Genomic DNA, 16,001 nt, shown 5'->3' on the forward strand with positions numbered 1-16,001 from the left:
CTGTCTCCATGCCTTTACTGTCTGCACTCCATCAAAAGACAGCAGTGGGGGACCACACACTCCCAAACTAATGATAAAACATCAAGGACAGCATAATGTTGCCGCCGGGGATGGAGTGTATGGCAGAGGTGGTGCTGATGGTGGTAGGGTGTAGCATCGGGTATCAGGAAGAGATTCGGCTCTGACAGTATTTGAAAAGGGGGGTGGGCTAGATTTCTTTCCCTGTGACCGAAGGCAGTGTGATAGCTGAAATGTCAGTGTCTGGAAGAGGGAAATTGGCCATTCAGGGATGAGGGTCTTCACAAAGGCCGGGATAGGATGTGGCACATATAATATCCAGACGAACAAGAATTCTCCATGGGCAATTTCCAGGCTGAATGACTCTGGGCTCAGCATTATGAGGGCTGAAATATGAGTGTATTTTTGAGAGACCATATTTTCAGGGAGCATTTGTATCAGTGAAGAATTTGATATGAGAGAATTTAACCATAAAGTGAAACAATGTAGGAGAAATTGTTTATCTATGCCTGCTTACACCTGCCTGCCAACATGACGGCGTGGAATGTATTTTACTTGTTTCTTGTTTTCTCTGCTTACTTCTCTTAGTTAAAAGTGCCCTTTATATAAAGTTTTGCAGAGGTATTCTATAAAAACACACATAGAGAAAAAAAGCCTGTAAAAGAGGTTGCATCAATTTATCTAACGATTTCTCTTTTTTTTCTTATTGCGACGAAAAAAATCGGCAAGCTGTTGTGTTGAAACTCATTCCACACTGTGTTGCATGTTTCATAAAATCAGTGTGATTCACAAGGACACAGTTTCCCGACAGCCTTTCATAAGAACAAGGAGACCCACGAGCCCCGTCATGTTATGTCGAAACCCTGATAAACCCTAAATTCCCAGTGCTTGTGAAGCTTTGATTTATTTTTTTTGTCTGTAGAGGATTTTTTGGGTCAGGAAGTCAAGTGCGAGCTTAACCATGGTGGCAAAGTGAGGGTTGTTTTCCTGCCAACGGGCAGCATGTGTGAGTTATAGCATCAGGTCACCTCTATGAGAGAAAGGCCTCTCTCTGACCAGCTCTCCCTAACAACACACACCAGCCAGAGGGCACAATTCACAGCCTGTTGAAGGCACACCCTTGTGGAGAACAGCATGACAAGCCTCTTTTTCAGCCTTTCAACTGGCCACATACAATACGAGCACTACAATGGGGCTTGATTTGACGTGAATTTACATCGGCCTCACACCTGTCCCGGCTGTCACGCAGTGAAAGGTCATTAGTCTTTTTGAAATAGGAAGAGCCCGAAGAACCAGTGCTGGTAGAGGGTGGCAACAGGCTGAAACTGATAGACAATTCAGGCCCAGCTCTATCAATAATTCTGCAAGCAAATATTTATCAAGTACAAAACAGCTCATTAAAATAAAACTATTGGTTGCAATGCCCTTAGTTAAATAAAATACTTTTTTTTGCAACAGGCGTGTGATGGCTTTAGCAGGAGCTCGCAAATAGCAAAACAAAGCAAAACTGGCAGATAAGAGAGGGAAAATTGCATTTTACAACAGAAAAATATGAGCCTAATGCTAGCTGGCCAGATAAGAGGGGTGCACTGGTGGACAGTTGAAATTGCTGTTGAGTATTGCTGCTGGAAAGCTATGGAAAAAAATGGCACAAGGTTATCACGCAAAGAGCAATGCATGTTGCAGAGACACACATTAATTAAGCTACTGTTGCAAGCATGATTAGTCTGGGACAACAAACTCTCACGTGGACCACAACATGATTTTTTTCTGGCATTAAATCCTCCAGAAAACAGGAGTGGGAGTCGCAGATATAATTATATGCAGTTTGAGCACCTTTTACCAATCTCCTGTGTCTCATTACGGAGAGCTAAAGTCATGGAGCGTCCAACATTTGCACACCAGAGAAATGGTGTTTAATGGAAATTGGTAAAATATGTGGATAGGAAGTTACTAATTGAAGGAGTCATGGCCAAAGGCACAAACACTGACAACGCAGACACTGTAGCTTTTATTCGGGACCGGAGAACATTCGCTTCCCGTGGCTTTCAGTCATTCACGTAAGTGTTATGGGTGCAGAATGAATCAAATGATACATGAATTTAACAGCAGTAGACACGCATCATGCATGAGTTCCTAAATGCCCGCAGGCGATTCAGTCGAAACTTCTGAACTATTAGAATATTATATTACTTTCAAGATCTGTGATGGGGAGTCAAAAAATGCTTATGCCACTTGTTCAAAATCGGAGAGGATTTGATCTGAGAGAGTACAATAAATCTTTGATTCCGAGGAATCTTTACACAGCAATTAGAAATTTAGCCGTGGTAGCTTGAATAACGCTGCCTTGAGTGAGCTATTTGCTGGCATATGCTGTCCTTTTGTTTGGAAGTGATCATTATAGGCCCATTGGGAACAAGCAGATGCCATCATCTGCCTGGCAGAGCACAAACCATGGGGCGGCAGAGTTATGGGAGTTACAGGAAATCTACGTCATGGTGACAAAGTCACGCGTGTCAGCTGGTGAAATAAACACATTAGTCCTCGAGCAACCTATGGAACTGCTGAATGTCAGACATACAGTGATGAGGAATTCTGTGTATGTTCCATTAACTGCGTGCAGGGAGACATTTTTATGTGACTGAAAATATTCCAGCAATGATAAAATGGAATACCAGCGCTTTTCTGAGTGCTTTGTGCCTCAGAGATTTGGATTAGCGACATCCTGCTGTGTTTGAAGCCCAGTTTAGAAGACATTCCTAACACCCCACATGGTTATTCTTCAGAAAATTCAAACCATCAATAGCACCTATGCAGTTTCAGCAATCACGGGGGAGTCATTTCACAACTCTGTAATGCTTCCAGGTGTAGAAATTCAGTCTCAGGTTACTCTTACAAAGCCCCAGAAAACCATCATCCCTGCTCCAACAGTAGCTGTTTATTCTTCCTTAATTCCTCTAGAGTCTGACAGCTTTTTGCATCCTCTGCACAAGACCTTGTCCCTCCATTAAAATCCTTTTCAATGCTGGCCCTACAATTGGTGAAATGGTGTTGACATGAAGGCCATTACAAACACATTTACTTTCACAAATGCACATCTTTCAGCAACTGCCGTAAACATCTGCTCATCAGCTAGACAAAAAAAAAAAAAAGAACTGTTACATTGCTGGTTTTTGACACACAGTTCATGGCTGTCAACATGACCTAAGCAAGCAGACTGAGTAATAATCAAAACAATATCACCAGCAGGAAACCTGCAATCAGCTCTTGCACAAAATCCACAAAAAGCCAATTTTGAACAACAGAGCCTTTCTCATTCGACTCTGCAGCTTTGCGCATGTTAGGCTTAAATGTGAGTGTTGATTTTGGAGGCCAAATTTAACAAACTGCATCAACCCAGCATGGTTTGGGTGGTTTTAAAACCAAGCTGTCCTGTTTCTTTCTGGGTTTTTAATTCGGAGAGAGAGACGATTGGTTCACTTTAAAAACACATAGTTGATATTATTCTATATGCCGCGTGACTCCTCATACCAGTATCGGTGAAAGGAATACAAGTGCTATGACCACAACAAAATGTTTACTGCCACACAGATTGGATATAAAGCATATACATACAAGGAATTACAGTAAAATAATGATAAACATACAGCTTTAAATTTATTTTTTATACAGCTTAAAGGGTAACTCATTGACTTAGTGCCTTTTCCTTCACTTTAACAGTTTAAGCTGTATAATTTACCATGACTGGCATCCAGACTAGATTCGGTGTTACAAAATCCTGCCAGTGAGTACACGCCCGAAACTGCGAATTTTAAGTTTCTTTCCACCCAAAGAAACATCCCCCCTGCACAGGATGAAAGAGAAAACAGCCTCCAGGTTTAAAGGGACAAGCAAACCACAATCTCATCTGAACATCAAGAATCATTTTGATTCCAGCCCCTGACATTTGTTTAAAGCAAAGACTTACAAGCAACCGGCAATAGGTTATGAGTCTTAGGTAAAAAGAAAGAAAATCTATTTGAGGTAACGCAAACATGTATTTTTGTTTATATTTCCTGAGAGCCTAAACAACAGATTCTCATTCCTGGTCTTGTGTATGGTCACTGGCAGACAATGCTGTTGGCACACAGGCAGGAACAAATTGAAACTTGGGAGTGAAATACAAAATGCTTCTCTAAACAGCAGGGAGCAAGCACTCCAAGGAGAGAAAGCTAAACCCACCAACAATGGCTGCACCTGCTGAAAATTTATTTTCCCCTTATCCACATCACCCCTGCCAGCCACCAAAAATAGGAAATTAAGGTCCAAGTAGTGTGTACCTCACTGACATCAAGTTACGAGATTTCTAAATGATGAAGTCCGCGGTGCTTTGTGCAACTTCAAACAGCTACCTCCTGCTGTTCCCCCCTCGGGGATTCAAGTGCAAGTGCCTGATGCCTTTAAACAGTTGTATGGAGAAAAAAAATGTTTTCAGAATTATGTGCAATTGCATCCAAGTAAAATTTACTGGCAACGGCAAAAGTAGTCGAGTTAGTCATTAAATCCCTATGTTTAGATTTTGTTTTGTGTTCCATTTGGTTGTTTTGTTGAGGATTGTACTGTGTTTAAAAGAAAACAAGAAAAACACAAAAACTCCAATTAGTGTGAAAAGGCTGACAGGCATGTTAAGCTAAGAAGAAAATGAGGCCTCAGTGAAGAGAGGTTAACCAAGAGGAGCAAACTGTCTGTGAAATTTAAAGTCAAGTCCTGGGAGAGATGGTCCCTCAATTGCCCTTTACTGGATGGCCGGAGAACACATTGAAATTCCAACCACTTCGACGTAAGTCAACAGCACCACGGCCGATCTTGATCACAGAAAATGAAGTAATAGCCAATATAGTGCATAGTGTTACGCAGTGCTCTTAGGAATATGGTACTGTTTGTGCATGTCTGTATAATCCTTGTCTCCACTGGTGGTAACGGAAGGTGCATATTTCTGATAACATTTCTAAATGCATCACAGTCTGATAGCATATTTCTGCACAAAGCAAGGTGGCGTCTATTTCCAGACACGGTGCAGACTTTAAAAAAGCGATAACCTTACAAGGAGATACAAAAAACTGCATTAAATTAAAAATGGAAATGAATCAATAAGTGTTTAGTAGACTAGGCGTCAACAGGCATTGACATCAAGGCTAAAAGAAGTGACCTACTTTTCTTTATCTTTGCTAATTGCTCAACGATAACAACTCAGACATTCTAGGAATGCAATGCTAAATTAGTCAAGTACCTTCTTAAAAGTGTCTGTGTCCTTTATCAGTGAGCAAAACCAGACAATGAATGATAAGCAATTCCACAGAACGGAGGAAGAACTACAAAACACAAAAAACCCCCACATTTGAATAGTTACATTTGGGCCACACATTCAGGGGAGGTAAGTATAATGTGATATAACATATAGCTGCTTCTGGGTTTCTACTGGGTCTGATTTATTTGCTGCTGCTTCAAAAATAATAATATACCATAACACATCTCTCTATTTGGGTTTTTGACATCCCAGTGTAATGCCAACAGCCACTTTATCCATCCCTTTGTACTCCACATACTTCAGAGTCATCATACATTGATGATACAGCTACAGCTAAAATCTTCAACATGAATTCAAAGCCCTGTGGATTTGTCAGCTGCCGCCACCTTTTAAACTTCCTATTTCTCTAAATAACGGCTAACGTACATCTATGCTTGAAAAGTGGCTGCTTGTATGTACACAGTGTGCCATCACTGTAACACAAAATCATAACCACCAAAGCTGCCGAAGGTCTTTAAGTCTATAAGCTTTTCATAGGAATGATGAGAATCGATGGAGGTATTTAAAATAATAGTGTAAAAAGGAATAAAGTATAACATCTACCATGTACATAGAGGATGTAGTCGACATAAGCCTCTCCTACAGCATTGGACGCCACACAGCGGTAGGTGCCATTGTAGGACTTGTTGAGGTTCTCGATGTAGAGATCAGAGCCGGTGACCACAGCATGAGGCGGCACATCCTCATCTACTCTCAGCCAGTTAATCTGATGGGGACTGGAGAGCACAAATACCACACACATCACTCAGCCTCTGTATATCCATCGTAGAAATCTGAAATAAAGGTCAAATCTGAGAATCTGAGAAGGGCCATTGGCAGGCCCTGTCTAATGATGTAGTTTATACAGCATGCTAACAACTGGTAACATTTAAATGGTACACTGAAATGTAAAGGTTAAGAGGGTATTTGGACTGGCGGGGAAAATAATATACAGTGGAAAATAGAAAATGAAACAGAAGTCTCAAGCACTGAAATGCATCCATACTCACTGTGGCTTTCCTTCAGCGATACATGTCAAATCCAGATTGTCACCCTCTCTGGTTAAACCTTCAGGATATGTCACCACGATCTTTACTTCTGGTTTATCTGGAAGTTAAAGAGATCAGTATTTACAATGCTTCAGTGGTGTAAGCTATAATCCAGCTGACTTTCTTTCTCATACTTGCAGCTAAAGGGTGTGTTAAATGATTATTGGACTCTAAAGCGAAGCGCAGTGAGAAACAGACTTCTAAATGAAAGAAAAACAGTCAATAACGAAACATAGAAGAGTATGAAATGATTATAGATGTGCTCACTAGACATCCAGTCCGCCTGCAGTACCTTATAGTAAAATGGCTTTCCCCCCCCCCCCTCCTCTTATCAATGCTAGCCAAAGATTGCCAAAATGTCAAGCGGTTGCAGTCAAGCTTTCTCTTTTTCCTTGAAAGGTCAGACAAAACAGTTATCTTCTGAAAAAAAATTAAAATTCTGCACAGACTACAAAAGGGTACCTTAACCTTTCTTTGATGTTTAACAGCGTAAGGCCGTGTGCATTACCTCTTCAATCAATTCACCATTTAAAGAACACATAAACATCACTGATACCTGAGGAGAAACGTTTTCCCTTATGATTGCTGTACCTCTCAGGCCAAGGCACCATTACACTCTAAGAAACACCAGCTGTACGATAAAGCAGTCAAATACATGCGACACATCTACGGCATGAAGGTCTGAGGATACTACAAGTCTTTCTAAGACCGTATCAACTGCAAGTTATTTATTCCTGTGTGCGTACAGTTCATGCAGGAGTCGTGCAATATGGCAGTGTAATCTACATCGCAGCATGGCGCAAGATCTACACCTGATCACGCTCAGCTATAATGCTGGGTTCAAGAGTCTGTTACTTCTTGCCACTCTGTCTTGCAAGTTTCCAGAGATGTAAAAGGAAAGTGTTTATTATATATTACATGTTTATTTGTGGGTTTTGCATAGTTTGCACTTCCTTTGGAGAGATCTGGAAAAAGGAGGATGTACAGTCATGTGAAAAAGAATGTTTTTCACAGGACTCTATGCAAAACTAAATATACCCTATGATGCAATACGTTGTAGAACCACCTTTCGCTACAACAAGTTGAAGTAAGTTTTATCAGCCTCTCACTTTGTTGTGGAAGAATTTTGGCCAAGTTGCTTTGGTTTATTGAGGTTTGTGAGCATTTTTTTAAGCATAGCTCTCTTAATGTCTCACCCCAGCATTTCTGTTTTATGACCCATTTTCACCAAGCTTTGACTCTACAATTATTTGGTATAAAGGACAGTGGCTGCAAAGCTCCCAAATCATCAACCCTCCACCACCATGCTTGACAGTTGCTACGAGCTGTTTGTGCTGATATGCCGAGCCTAGTTTTCGCCAAAGGCTTTGCTGTGCTCTCTTAATTGCCCCTTGGGGATAAATAAAGTCTTTCTGATTCTGATTCTGTGCTTTATGGCCAGATATCTCCACTTTGGTCTCGTCTGTCCAAACAAGATTATTCCAGAAGCCTTGCGGTTTGCTCAGATGCAACTTTGCGAATCGTATTTTTAGCGAGAAGAGGCTTTCTCTTGGCAACCCTTCCAAACGAGACATATTTGCTCAGTCTTATTTAAAAAAAAGCAGTCATGAACTTTAACATCTAAAATGCTAACTGAGGCCTATAGAGTCTGAGATGTCGCTGTTGTTTTAATGTCCACTCACTTGAAGATTATGGCACTGTGTCGAGTCAACACACACCCACATACAAAAGTGCTAATGATCAGTTAATCAAGTGCTTCATGTTAGCATCACCTGGCTGCTGTTTCCTATGAAAGCTGTAAGGGTGTACTTAGTAGTTAACATTCTTTTTACACTGCTGTTGTTCACCGTGCAGTCAACCATAACGGCCCTTCCAGGTGGCTTCTGTCTGTGTTTACTTTCAAACTCCAACACAAACATTTATGGCTAAGATTACCCACAGAACTCCAGATTAAGTGTACTAGGCTCATAATCACATTGACTTATATTATCTTATTAACCCTTTCCATTCATACAGGTGCCTTTACTGAGATTAGCCTGTGTGTGTTACTAAAAATGCACTTTGTCATCATCTTTTGAAGGCTGAAGGAATTATTATTATTATGCTTTAATTATTTTTGCTGTTTAGAACAGGTTCAAAAGATCATTGTTTCCCAGGTAGTAGTTTCTGCCCAATTTACAACTTTGACTAGGCGGACTCACTCTGGCCTGGTGATGCGGAGACTTGTGCTTGTACTTGTATTTCAGAATTTTCCCAAGTGTCTATTATCAATACAGCCCAAGGTTGTTCATTTTGTCCTCACAGTTGTAAGGATTTGAAAAATCAATACAGCCAAATTCTGTGCCCACTGCTCAACTGTGACAAAATAACCAACACTGTGGTGGATTCTAACTCTGGTAGAGGTATAAATATGCTTCTAGTAACTCTAAAAGAACCCTGTCAGTGCTCTTGCTTATCTGGCTGTGTAGGTTCTCTTATTCTTACATGTAGTATTTTTTACTTACTTTTTTTGCAATCAGAATCAAGTGTTACACCTGAAACATCTTAGGTGTGAAGTGAAATGAAGGACATCTGATATCAATGGCCCAGCCTCACTAATAAGCAGTTAACCCCTCAACTATCCCAGAAAAGAAACAGTTCCCGACACTGTCTGTGGGGCCTCGGTCTAGTTCTAGGCTTGAAAAGACTGAGTTTTGGGTCACTCACAAAGTACTTCCAAGTGTCTTTGAGCCAGGAGGTCCTTTACAGCTGGGTGGTCAATGATGCAGTCCACTGGCATTCCATCATCCTCCTTGGTGACAGAAAATCTTACCCGGCTGGTAACAGTAAACATCCTGTCATACGTCTCCTCAACTGTTGTTTCACCTGGAAAACCATCACAGGGATGACAGGAAGAGAAAGTTAATGGCGAAACAGGGCAAAAACAAATCTGAACTCCTGCAGCAGCAGCAGCAGCAGTCTGCACTGGCTTTAATGAGCAAATAGTCAAAGCTATTAAGAGAGCATTACCTGTCAAAGAGGACTACTTTCAGATGACATTTACATTTAATTTATGATTCAGTGATGTGGTGCCCAGGCGAGACTTTAGGGGATTCAAAGAGTCCGAAGGCCTTCGATTCTGACGAGAGCAGCGAGGAGCGGCTGGGTCATATCCAGCCTGATAATGAAGGCTTCTGCTGCTCGAGGGTTGAGCATTGTTGGGGCTAACCCTGCAGTAATCTGCTGCCCACTAGGCCCTAGGCTGTCAGAAGGGCATTCATTTAGAGAGCATTACAATGCCACAGGGGTATTGCATTAGCTGCAGTGCTGAGTGTGATGGTTTACTCGCACTTAATGAAGTGAGGAAATAATTACAGCCCCACACTGACCTGCAGCACACTTCCATTTCAGCCTTGTCACAGGGGAGCTGTGCCGGACTCAGTGAGGGCAAAACACTGTTGTTCCACAGTTGATGATCACCAATACACATATATGCGGCCTCTTGATGGATATTAACCCCATGTAACATATACACACCAACCCAAGACCTGCCTACATAAAATTTAAAGTACTGGGAGCAGTAAGTGGTCAATGCACTTGTGGGCATTAAATTTGACCACACTGCCAGCTGCAATGAGGAAACAGGCAGTCGAAAAAGTGCACTGACCATTTGAAAAGGGTAAGTAAGTAATAACAGTAATAACAGCAGGAATACAGTGTCAGTGTGAAGAGGCTGCATTAAAAAAAAGGGTTTCATCTAAACAACAGCGATCTTGCTAGCCTGCACAAAAATGCATAAAAGTGTTGCAGCATGTGTTTGTGCCCTGCAGTGGGTAAAGGTGAAGGTTCTTTGATTAATCATGTGTACTACTACATCTCAGCGTCCATGTGGACATGCTCACTCTTAAAAGACATCTGATTAGAACCTGATATCAGAGCCAAGAGGAGGTGCAGGAGTCTCATTCCCTTGCAGACCACTTGAATTACAATATGCTGCAGGGTTTTAGTGGGTTTTTGGTCCAGTGATGCCAAAAGCATGGTGCCTACTCCAGCTTAATTATGCCATTTAACTTCACTCGAAAAAGCACCACAACAGCAGTAAATGAGTTTATCCCAAACATCTTTAGTTAAAGTTGAGTCCTGTGATCAGTGGGTACTTGTTCCTTTCCAAATAAGAGCAAAAAAAAAAGTCAATTAAGAGCTGTATTGTCACCATACAATCACAAGGTCAATGAGGGCATTTCCAAGCACACCTGCCAGGAGCAGCGCCCTGCGCGCCAAAGAGTTGAGTGAAGTGGAGTGTAAACTGAAGAGATGCGGTGATTAGCCATTTTTCTCTCGGCCAGTCGCACTAATTGCCTCAAAATCACAGTGAAGCATTTAGAGCGTGCGATAACAACAATCACGGCAGTTTACGTTATGTTTGTGTCGAATAAAATGTTGGTTTGCAATCTCTGACAGGGTGTACAATATCAATTTGAGGCATGTCAAATCGTAAATAGAAAGGTGCATACAGTATGAGAGAAGATGCTTTAAAAACATGACAACCTTGTCCTGGCCAAAGAAAAGTGTGTCTCTATGTGTGAGAGTTTGCGTGTGTGTGTTTTCAAGCTTCATTCAAAACTCACTTACAAAATTGGCTGGTGTATCCTGTGTCACACCATGTCGTATTGTGAATGGTTGGTGTGTGGCCATGGGTCGTAGCAACAGTCACACTGTGAGATTTTGTTTTATTTTGTTTTTAAATTCTGGCACTCTGGTGCCTTGGTGGAAAAAATCAACTTGGCCAGTAGCAGACACAGGCTCTCACAGATCTCACAGGCTACCAACATTTAAGACTGATGAATAACAGTCTTACCAGGTTTCATAATTGCACAGTGTAAAGAAAACTTGATGAAAATGTTTCAGGATTTGACACCATAAATTAAATATATGGTTGGAATTCTTTAAATACAATGTAAAAGCCTTAGCCAACCCCTTATTTCTTTATATTTTGTAAGAACTGGTAAATGCACAAACTTAAATGCAAATACAGCATATAAGGCAAGAAACCAGACTTTCCACAATTCTGACAAGTATGAAAGTCAATATTTGGCATGATCACGTTCATTCTACAGCACAGCATGAACTCTCTTAGGCGGGCGTTCTTGTAATTTGTAATCCTTAGGAATAGTTCTCCAGACTTCTTGAAGGACATTCAAAGCTCTTCTTTGGATTTTGGCTGTCTTATGCTCTCATGTCTGTCAAGATGATCCCACACTGCGTCACTGATGTTGAGGTCCAGGCTCTGGAGAGGCCACTGTGTGTTTTCCTATCCGGGTATGCTTTTACTGCATTGGCAGTGTTTTTAGAATCATTGTCATGCTGAAAAATGAAGTCATTGCCAATCAGACACATTCCAGAGGATATTTCATGGTGGTTTACAATTTGATTTTCCATGCTCATAATTCCATCAATTTTAACAAGATCCGTTAACCACTGGCTTTAATGCAGCTCCAAAGCCTAAAAACCTCCAGATGGCTGTAAGACAGTGACTACTGTACCTCTTTCCTGACCTCCACCATGCATATTGACAGTGATTTCAACCAAACTTTTCATTTTTGAATTCATCACTCCATATGAACTGTTACCACCGATTTTCAGTCCAATTCTTGTGTAATTTGGGATACCTTAGCCTTTTAGTTTTGATAGCCACCCTTCCACTGAGACCATTTCTGATGAGGCTTCAGTGAACATTAGATGGATCAGATGATGCTCTCATGCTGTGTTTCAGATCTTTGCTGGAATTTGTCCCATTTCTTAAGGGTATGCCCTTTAGATACTATCCATCTGCTGTAAGACTGACACTTATTTGTCCACCACTTATCCAGTTTCCTCAATGTTTTAATGACACACTGCACACGTGCATAACAACTGCAAAGTGGTTTTAGTTAATAGTTCTTTGGGAATGCAAAGATCTATTTTATGCCTGTCAAACGGTGTTATCTTTGGCATTTGTCATAGATTGAACTAAAGAAATGGGAACAAATGATGCGGTTTTGTAACAGGCTGCTAGTAAAGTACTTAAAGATACAATTTAATATTGATTCTTTGCTAAGTTGCCTGTTATGTGCAGATGCAACACACGTCATCCCTTGAGTTAGGAGGCTTTTTTATTAAATTATTTATTGAATGATTTATAGGTCAGCGTTAAACCGCTTAACAAATAATAAAAAAAATTGCTCTGAAAATTGGACTGGACTAAAAATGACTGGAACAGGCAGCCAGTGCCTAAAGAAAAACTGAAATGCCTTCAGAAATTCTGGAGAACTGTTGTTCAAAGACACTTAAAAGAATTACAACAAAGTCTGGCAGCAAAATATAAAGAAATGACTAAGCTTCGCACAGTACAGTTTTTCTTTATAAAGAGATTAAGTGATCAATAAATACGTGAAATTGTGGCAAAATAATGAACTAATCAAATTAAGCCGTAATTGGTGCCCATCTAATTTTTTATAATCATTTTAGGCTAATTGCATGTTGTGGGAAATAATCAGCTGGATAGCAAAAACTTGTAGAGTGATGACATAATTTGATGAATTGATTGATGTGATTTTATAGAAATTTTTAGAAAATAATAGAATGAATTATATTAAAACACTACTGCCAATGCTGTTCACTTTATGTGATCGAGCAAATGGGCTCTGACCCAGAGGTGGGCATGTGCGGCCACAGGCCGACTACAGGAATGCCACTTTATTCTGAGACACATTGAGCATGAGCGCCTGGAGAGAGGACAGCAGTTTTACATCTTTGCATTATTGGCCACTTATGTTAACTAACATAAACCCAGCTCTTAAATCATATGGCACACTGCTTTATTGAGAAATCTTGTGTGTTGTATCAAAATATTTTAAGCTTTTTGAACGTCACTTCAGGTGAAGCTGTGTCATTATACATGTCAGGGAAAATTACCATTTGACTCTGTGACTGACACTGTGTGATAAAGGCAGTGTTTATGTATTTTTTTTATTCTAAGATAAGCAGTTCAACTTTTTTTGTCACCCCAACATCAGAAATGAATCTGACACCCTCGTGACACCTGCTTTTTATGCCTTGGTTGCCTTGCCTTGAATCTTGATTTAATCGCTGAATTTATTATTAAAAACAGCTTTTGCAATTAGTTCTGTCAGAAACGCTAAAGGTAATGAGCTATCTTGATGTTTGCTCCAACAGTAGTTAGCTTATGAAGCAGATGTGAATCCTATGTAATAGATAGAAGAGGTACGATATGTGTGACTTTTTTTGTAGTAACTACTGAAAATCCAGTTATTGGCTGATGTAACTGATGATTCAAGTAAAAACAAATGGGTTTTTATGTCATTTTATTTTCTTCTGCTTTTTTGTGGTATGTAACAACCTCTCCGCCTTAAAAAAAAAAAAGAGCTGTCTCTGTGCAATGTCAAGAGGACTTTCTGCCAAATTAGCCCCAATCCGCCTTGTGTAACTGTGTCTGCCTGAAAGTCCCATGGTGTTGTGTCTTTCATTTGACAGTACAAAATACCAAAGGGACAGGCAACACTTTTCAAGGTCAGGAAAATAGCACCACTTACCCTTGTCTTGGCATTTTCATGAACAAAAGCGTCTTTAATTTGACTTCTACGATCAATTCTGCTTTGTTTCGAGTCTTCTTATTAAATTCTTTTAAAACGAAAACCAGTAGAAAATCATGGGGAAACAAAGTTCTGCACCGCATCTTGACAACTCATACAGAGTTATTAATGATGTACAGGCCAACCAACGCTTGTCAATTACCAGTGTCATCCAAGACCCAGATGAGGAAAACAACCGTGCATCAGGTCATGGAAGGACTCAAATCTGAATGCAGAGGAGATTTGAGAGTTGCAGCAGAGATGTCAAATCAAACGCTCTTGTGAGCATCGAGCACTGATCAATCCCAGTGCAATCAAGCATAACCGCTTCTCAGGGTGACATTTTCTTTCAGTCAGTTTCTAACCCGGGTCTTCTGCCTGCCAACACACTGCAGAGCCACCAGTGATCAAGCTCTTTTGGCGAGGCTTAGACAGTAAACTGCTAGAGGTATTTCGATTAGCAATGCAGAGAAAATGAAAATGATAAAGATTTTTAACTTGCTCCGTTCACTCGATATAAGATAAGGCGAGTTACGCTGGGGACCCTGGAGATGTAAGGAAAATACACTGTGAGTGACTTAACCTGTACAGTAAGCAGTCGGGGCTCCTGTGACGCAAAGCACAAAGAAGTGATTAAAATGCTTTAAACCCTCGGTGTTCAATTGCTACAATTTGTCAAAATTGATACTCTGAGACACAACACATATTTTAAGATTCAGTGTGACTTACAGTTACCAAGGATATCATTATCTCAGATGTCACCGTAAATAAACATCCATAAATTTGCTTAGAAATCAGAAACAGAAAGACACTGCTCATTACTCCAGAACCTGTCTGAGAATTGCCAGGTTTTTAAATTACTCTTGTTTCTGCATCCATTACAATAAAGAACATCCATCAATCCATTTCCTTAACTGCTTATCCAATTCAGGGTCTGGAGCCGATCCCAGCTGACAGGGTATGCCCTGGGCAGGTCTCCGAGGCCACCACAGGGCACAATAAGGAACAGATAATAGTTAATTTGGTGGAAATTTAATGGTGCCAATTTGCCACAAGATAAGTGGTTAAAAGATCTTTGATAGCTCAAAGGACAAAGCAGGTGTTGACATATATAGAAAGCATTACGGTAGCTATACGTCATTACGGTGATACTGAAATGTACTCGAGCTTACAAGCAGTGAAAAATAGATTATTTGATCTGTATTGGGAATTTATTAAAATATTTTAAAAGCAGCTCTTTTGATGTAATATTGTCGAATGTAATTTTTTGTTATTTAGATGCCAGGATGTTCAGTAACAAAAGGGGACAGAATAGCATTACATACCAAAAAAAGGTAAACCTTGACTTTGGAATACTTGCTCATATAAGTTCCAAAAGTCAAAAATAAACCAGCTCAAGTGCATCAAATTAAAAACAAGGGCAAAAAAATTAATAACGTTTTATTTTATCAGTTAAGATATTCAAATTTTTCAAAATGATTTTTTAAACTGTATATTAATTCAAAATCTTTCAAAGTTGAACTTGAAAGTTCAGCTTTTGAGTTTTTAGTGTGTTTTCAATAAATGGAATATTTCAAATTCATTATAAAATCCAAAGCCTGCTACTTTTCAAAGCTCCTCTTAAATTTTCCGCGTGTGGCGTCACATGATCGCCTGTAAATTTGGAAAAAAAGCATTAAAACATTAAATGCAGCTGTCCAACAGAACAGATCTCTTCCTGTACTCAGCAGACGAGCACTCGGCTCCACTACATTTGAAATAACACTGCAGATGTCATTTATGCTAACAAGCATTTTGTGTGCTGAGTCTCTCGCAGGCCACAGCCCATCAGTCCCGTACCTGCCAGCATGATAAATGGTTGCAGAAGCAATTCGGCCAATTTGAAAGAGTGTGTAAATTAGGCCAAGGATTTCTTTATTACCGGCACGACTGTCTCGCCCACATAGATACGTAAGACAAACATGATCAGAGAGATTCTATAAAACTACTGAGATGTGT

At 40.2% G+C, this 16,001-nt stretch overlaps 1 protein-coding gene across 3 annotated transcripts in view; it reads right to left on the reverse strand.

Moving 5' to 3' along the window:
• The window catches only part of cadm1b (cell adhesion molecule 1b), a 161,565-nt gene that overhangs the window by 19,140 nt on the left and 126,424 nt on the right, over nucleotides 1–16,001 (reverse strand). For all 3 annotated transcript variants that reach the window (XM_086261872.1, XM_086261870.1, XM_086261871.1), the window contains 3 exons: nucleotides 9,100–9,258; nucleotides 6,355–6,451; nucleotides 5,909–6,081 (listed from right to left, as the gene is read on the reverse strand). In XM_086261872.1, the coding sequence (XP_086117998.1) occupies nucleotides 5,909–6,081; nucleotides 6,355–6,451; nucleotides 9,100–9,258 (429 nt within the window). The remainder of the gene's footprint in view (nucleotides 1–5,908; nucleotides 6,082–6,354; nucleotides 6,452–9,099; nucleotides 9,259–16,001) is intronic.

The sequence above is a fragment of the Aulonocara sp. 'chitande type north' Nkhata Bay genome, linkage group LG14 (assembly GCF_057382095.1).
Source record: "Aulonocara sp. 'chitande type north' Nkhata Bay isolate Kocher_YH1m ecotype deep benthic linkage group LG14, A_spYH_male_GT1.1, whole genome shotgun sequence".
Lineage (NCBI taxonomy): Eukaryota > Metazoa > Chordata > Actinopteri > Cichliformes > Cichlidae > Aulonocara > Aulonocara sp. 'chitande type north' Nkhata Bay.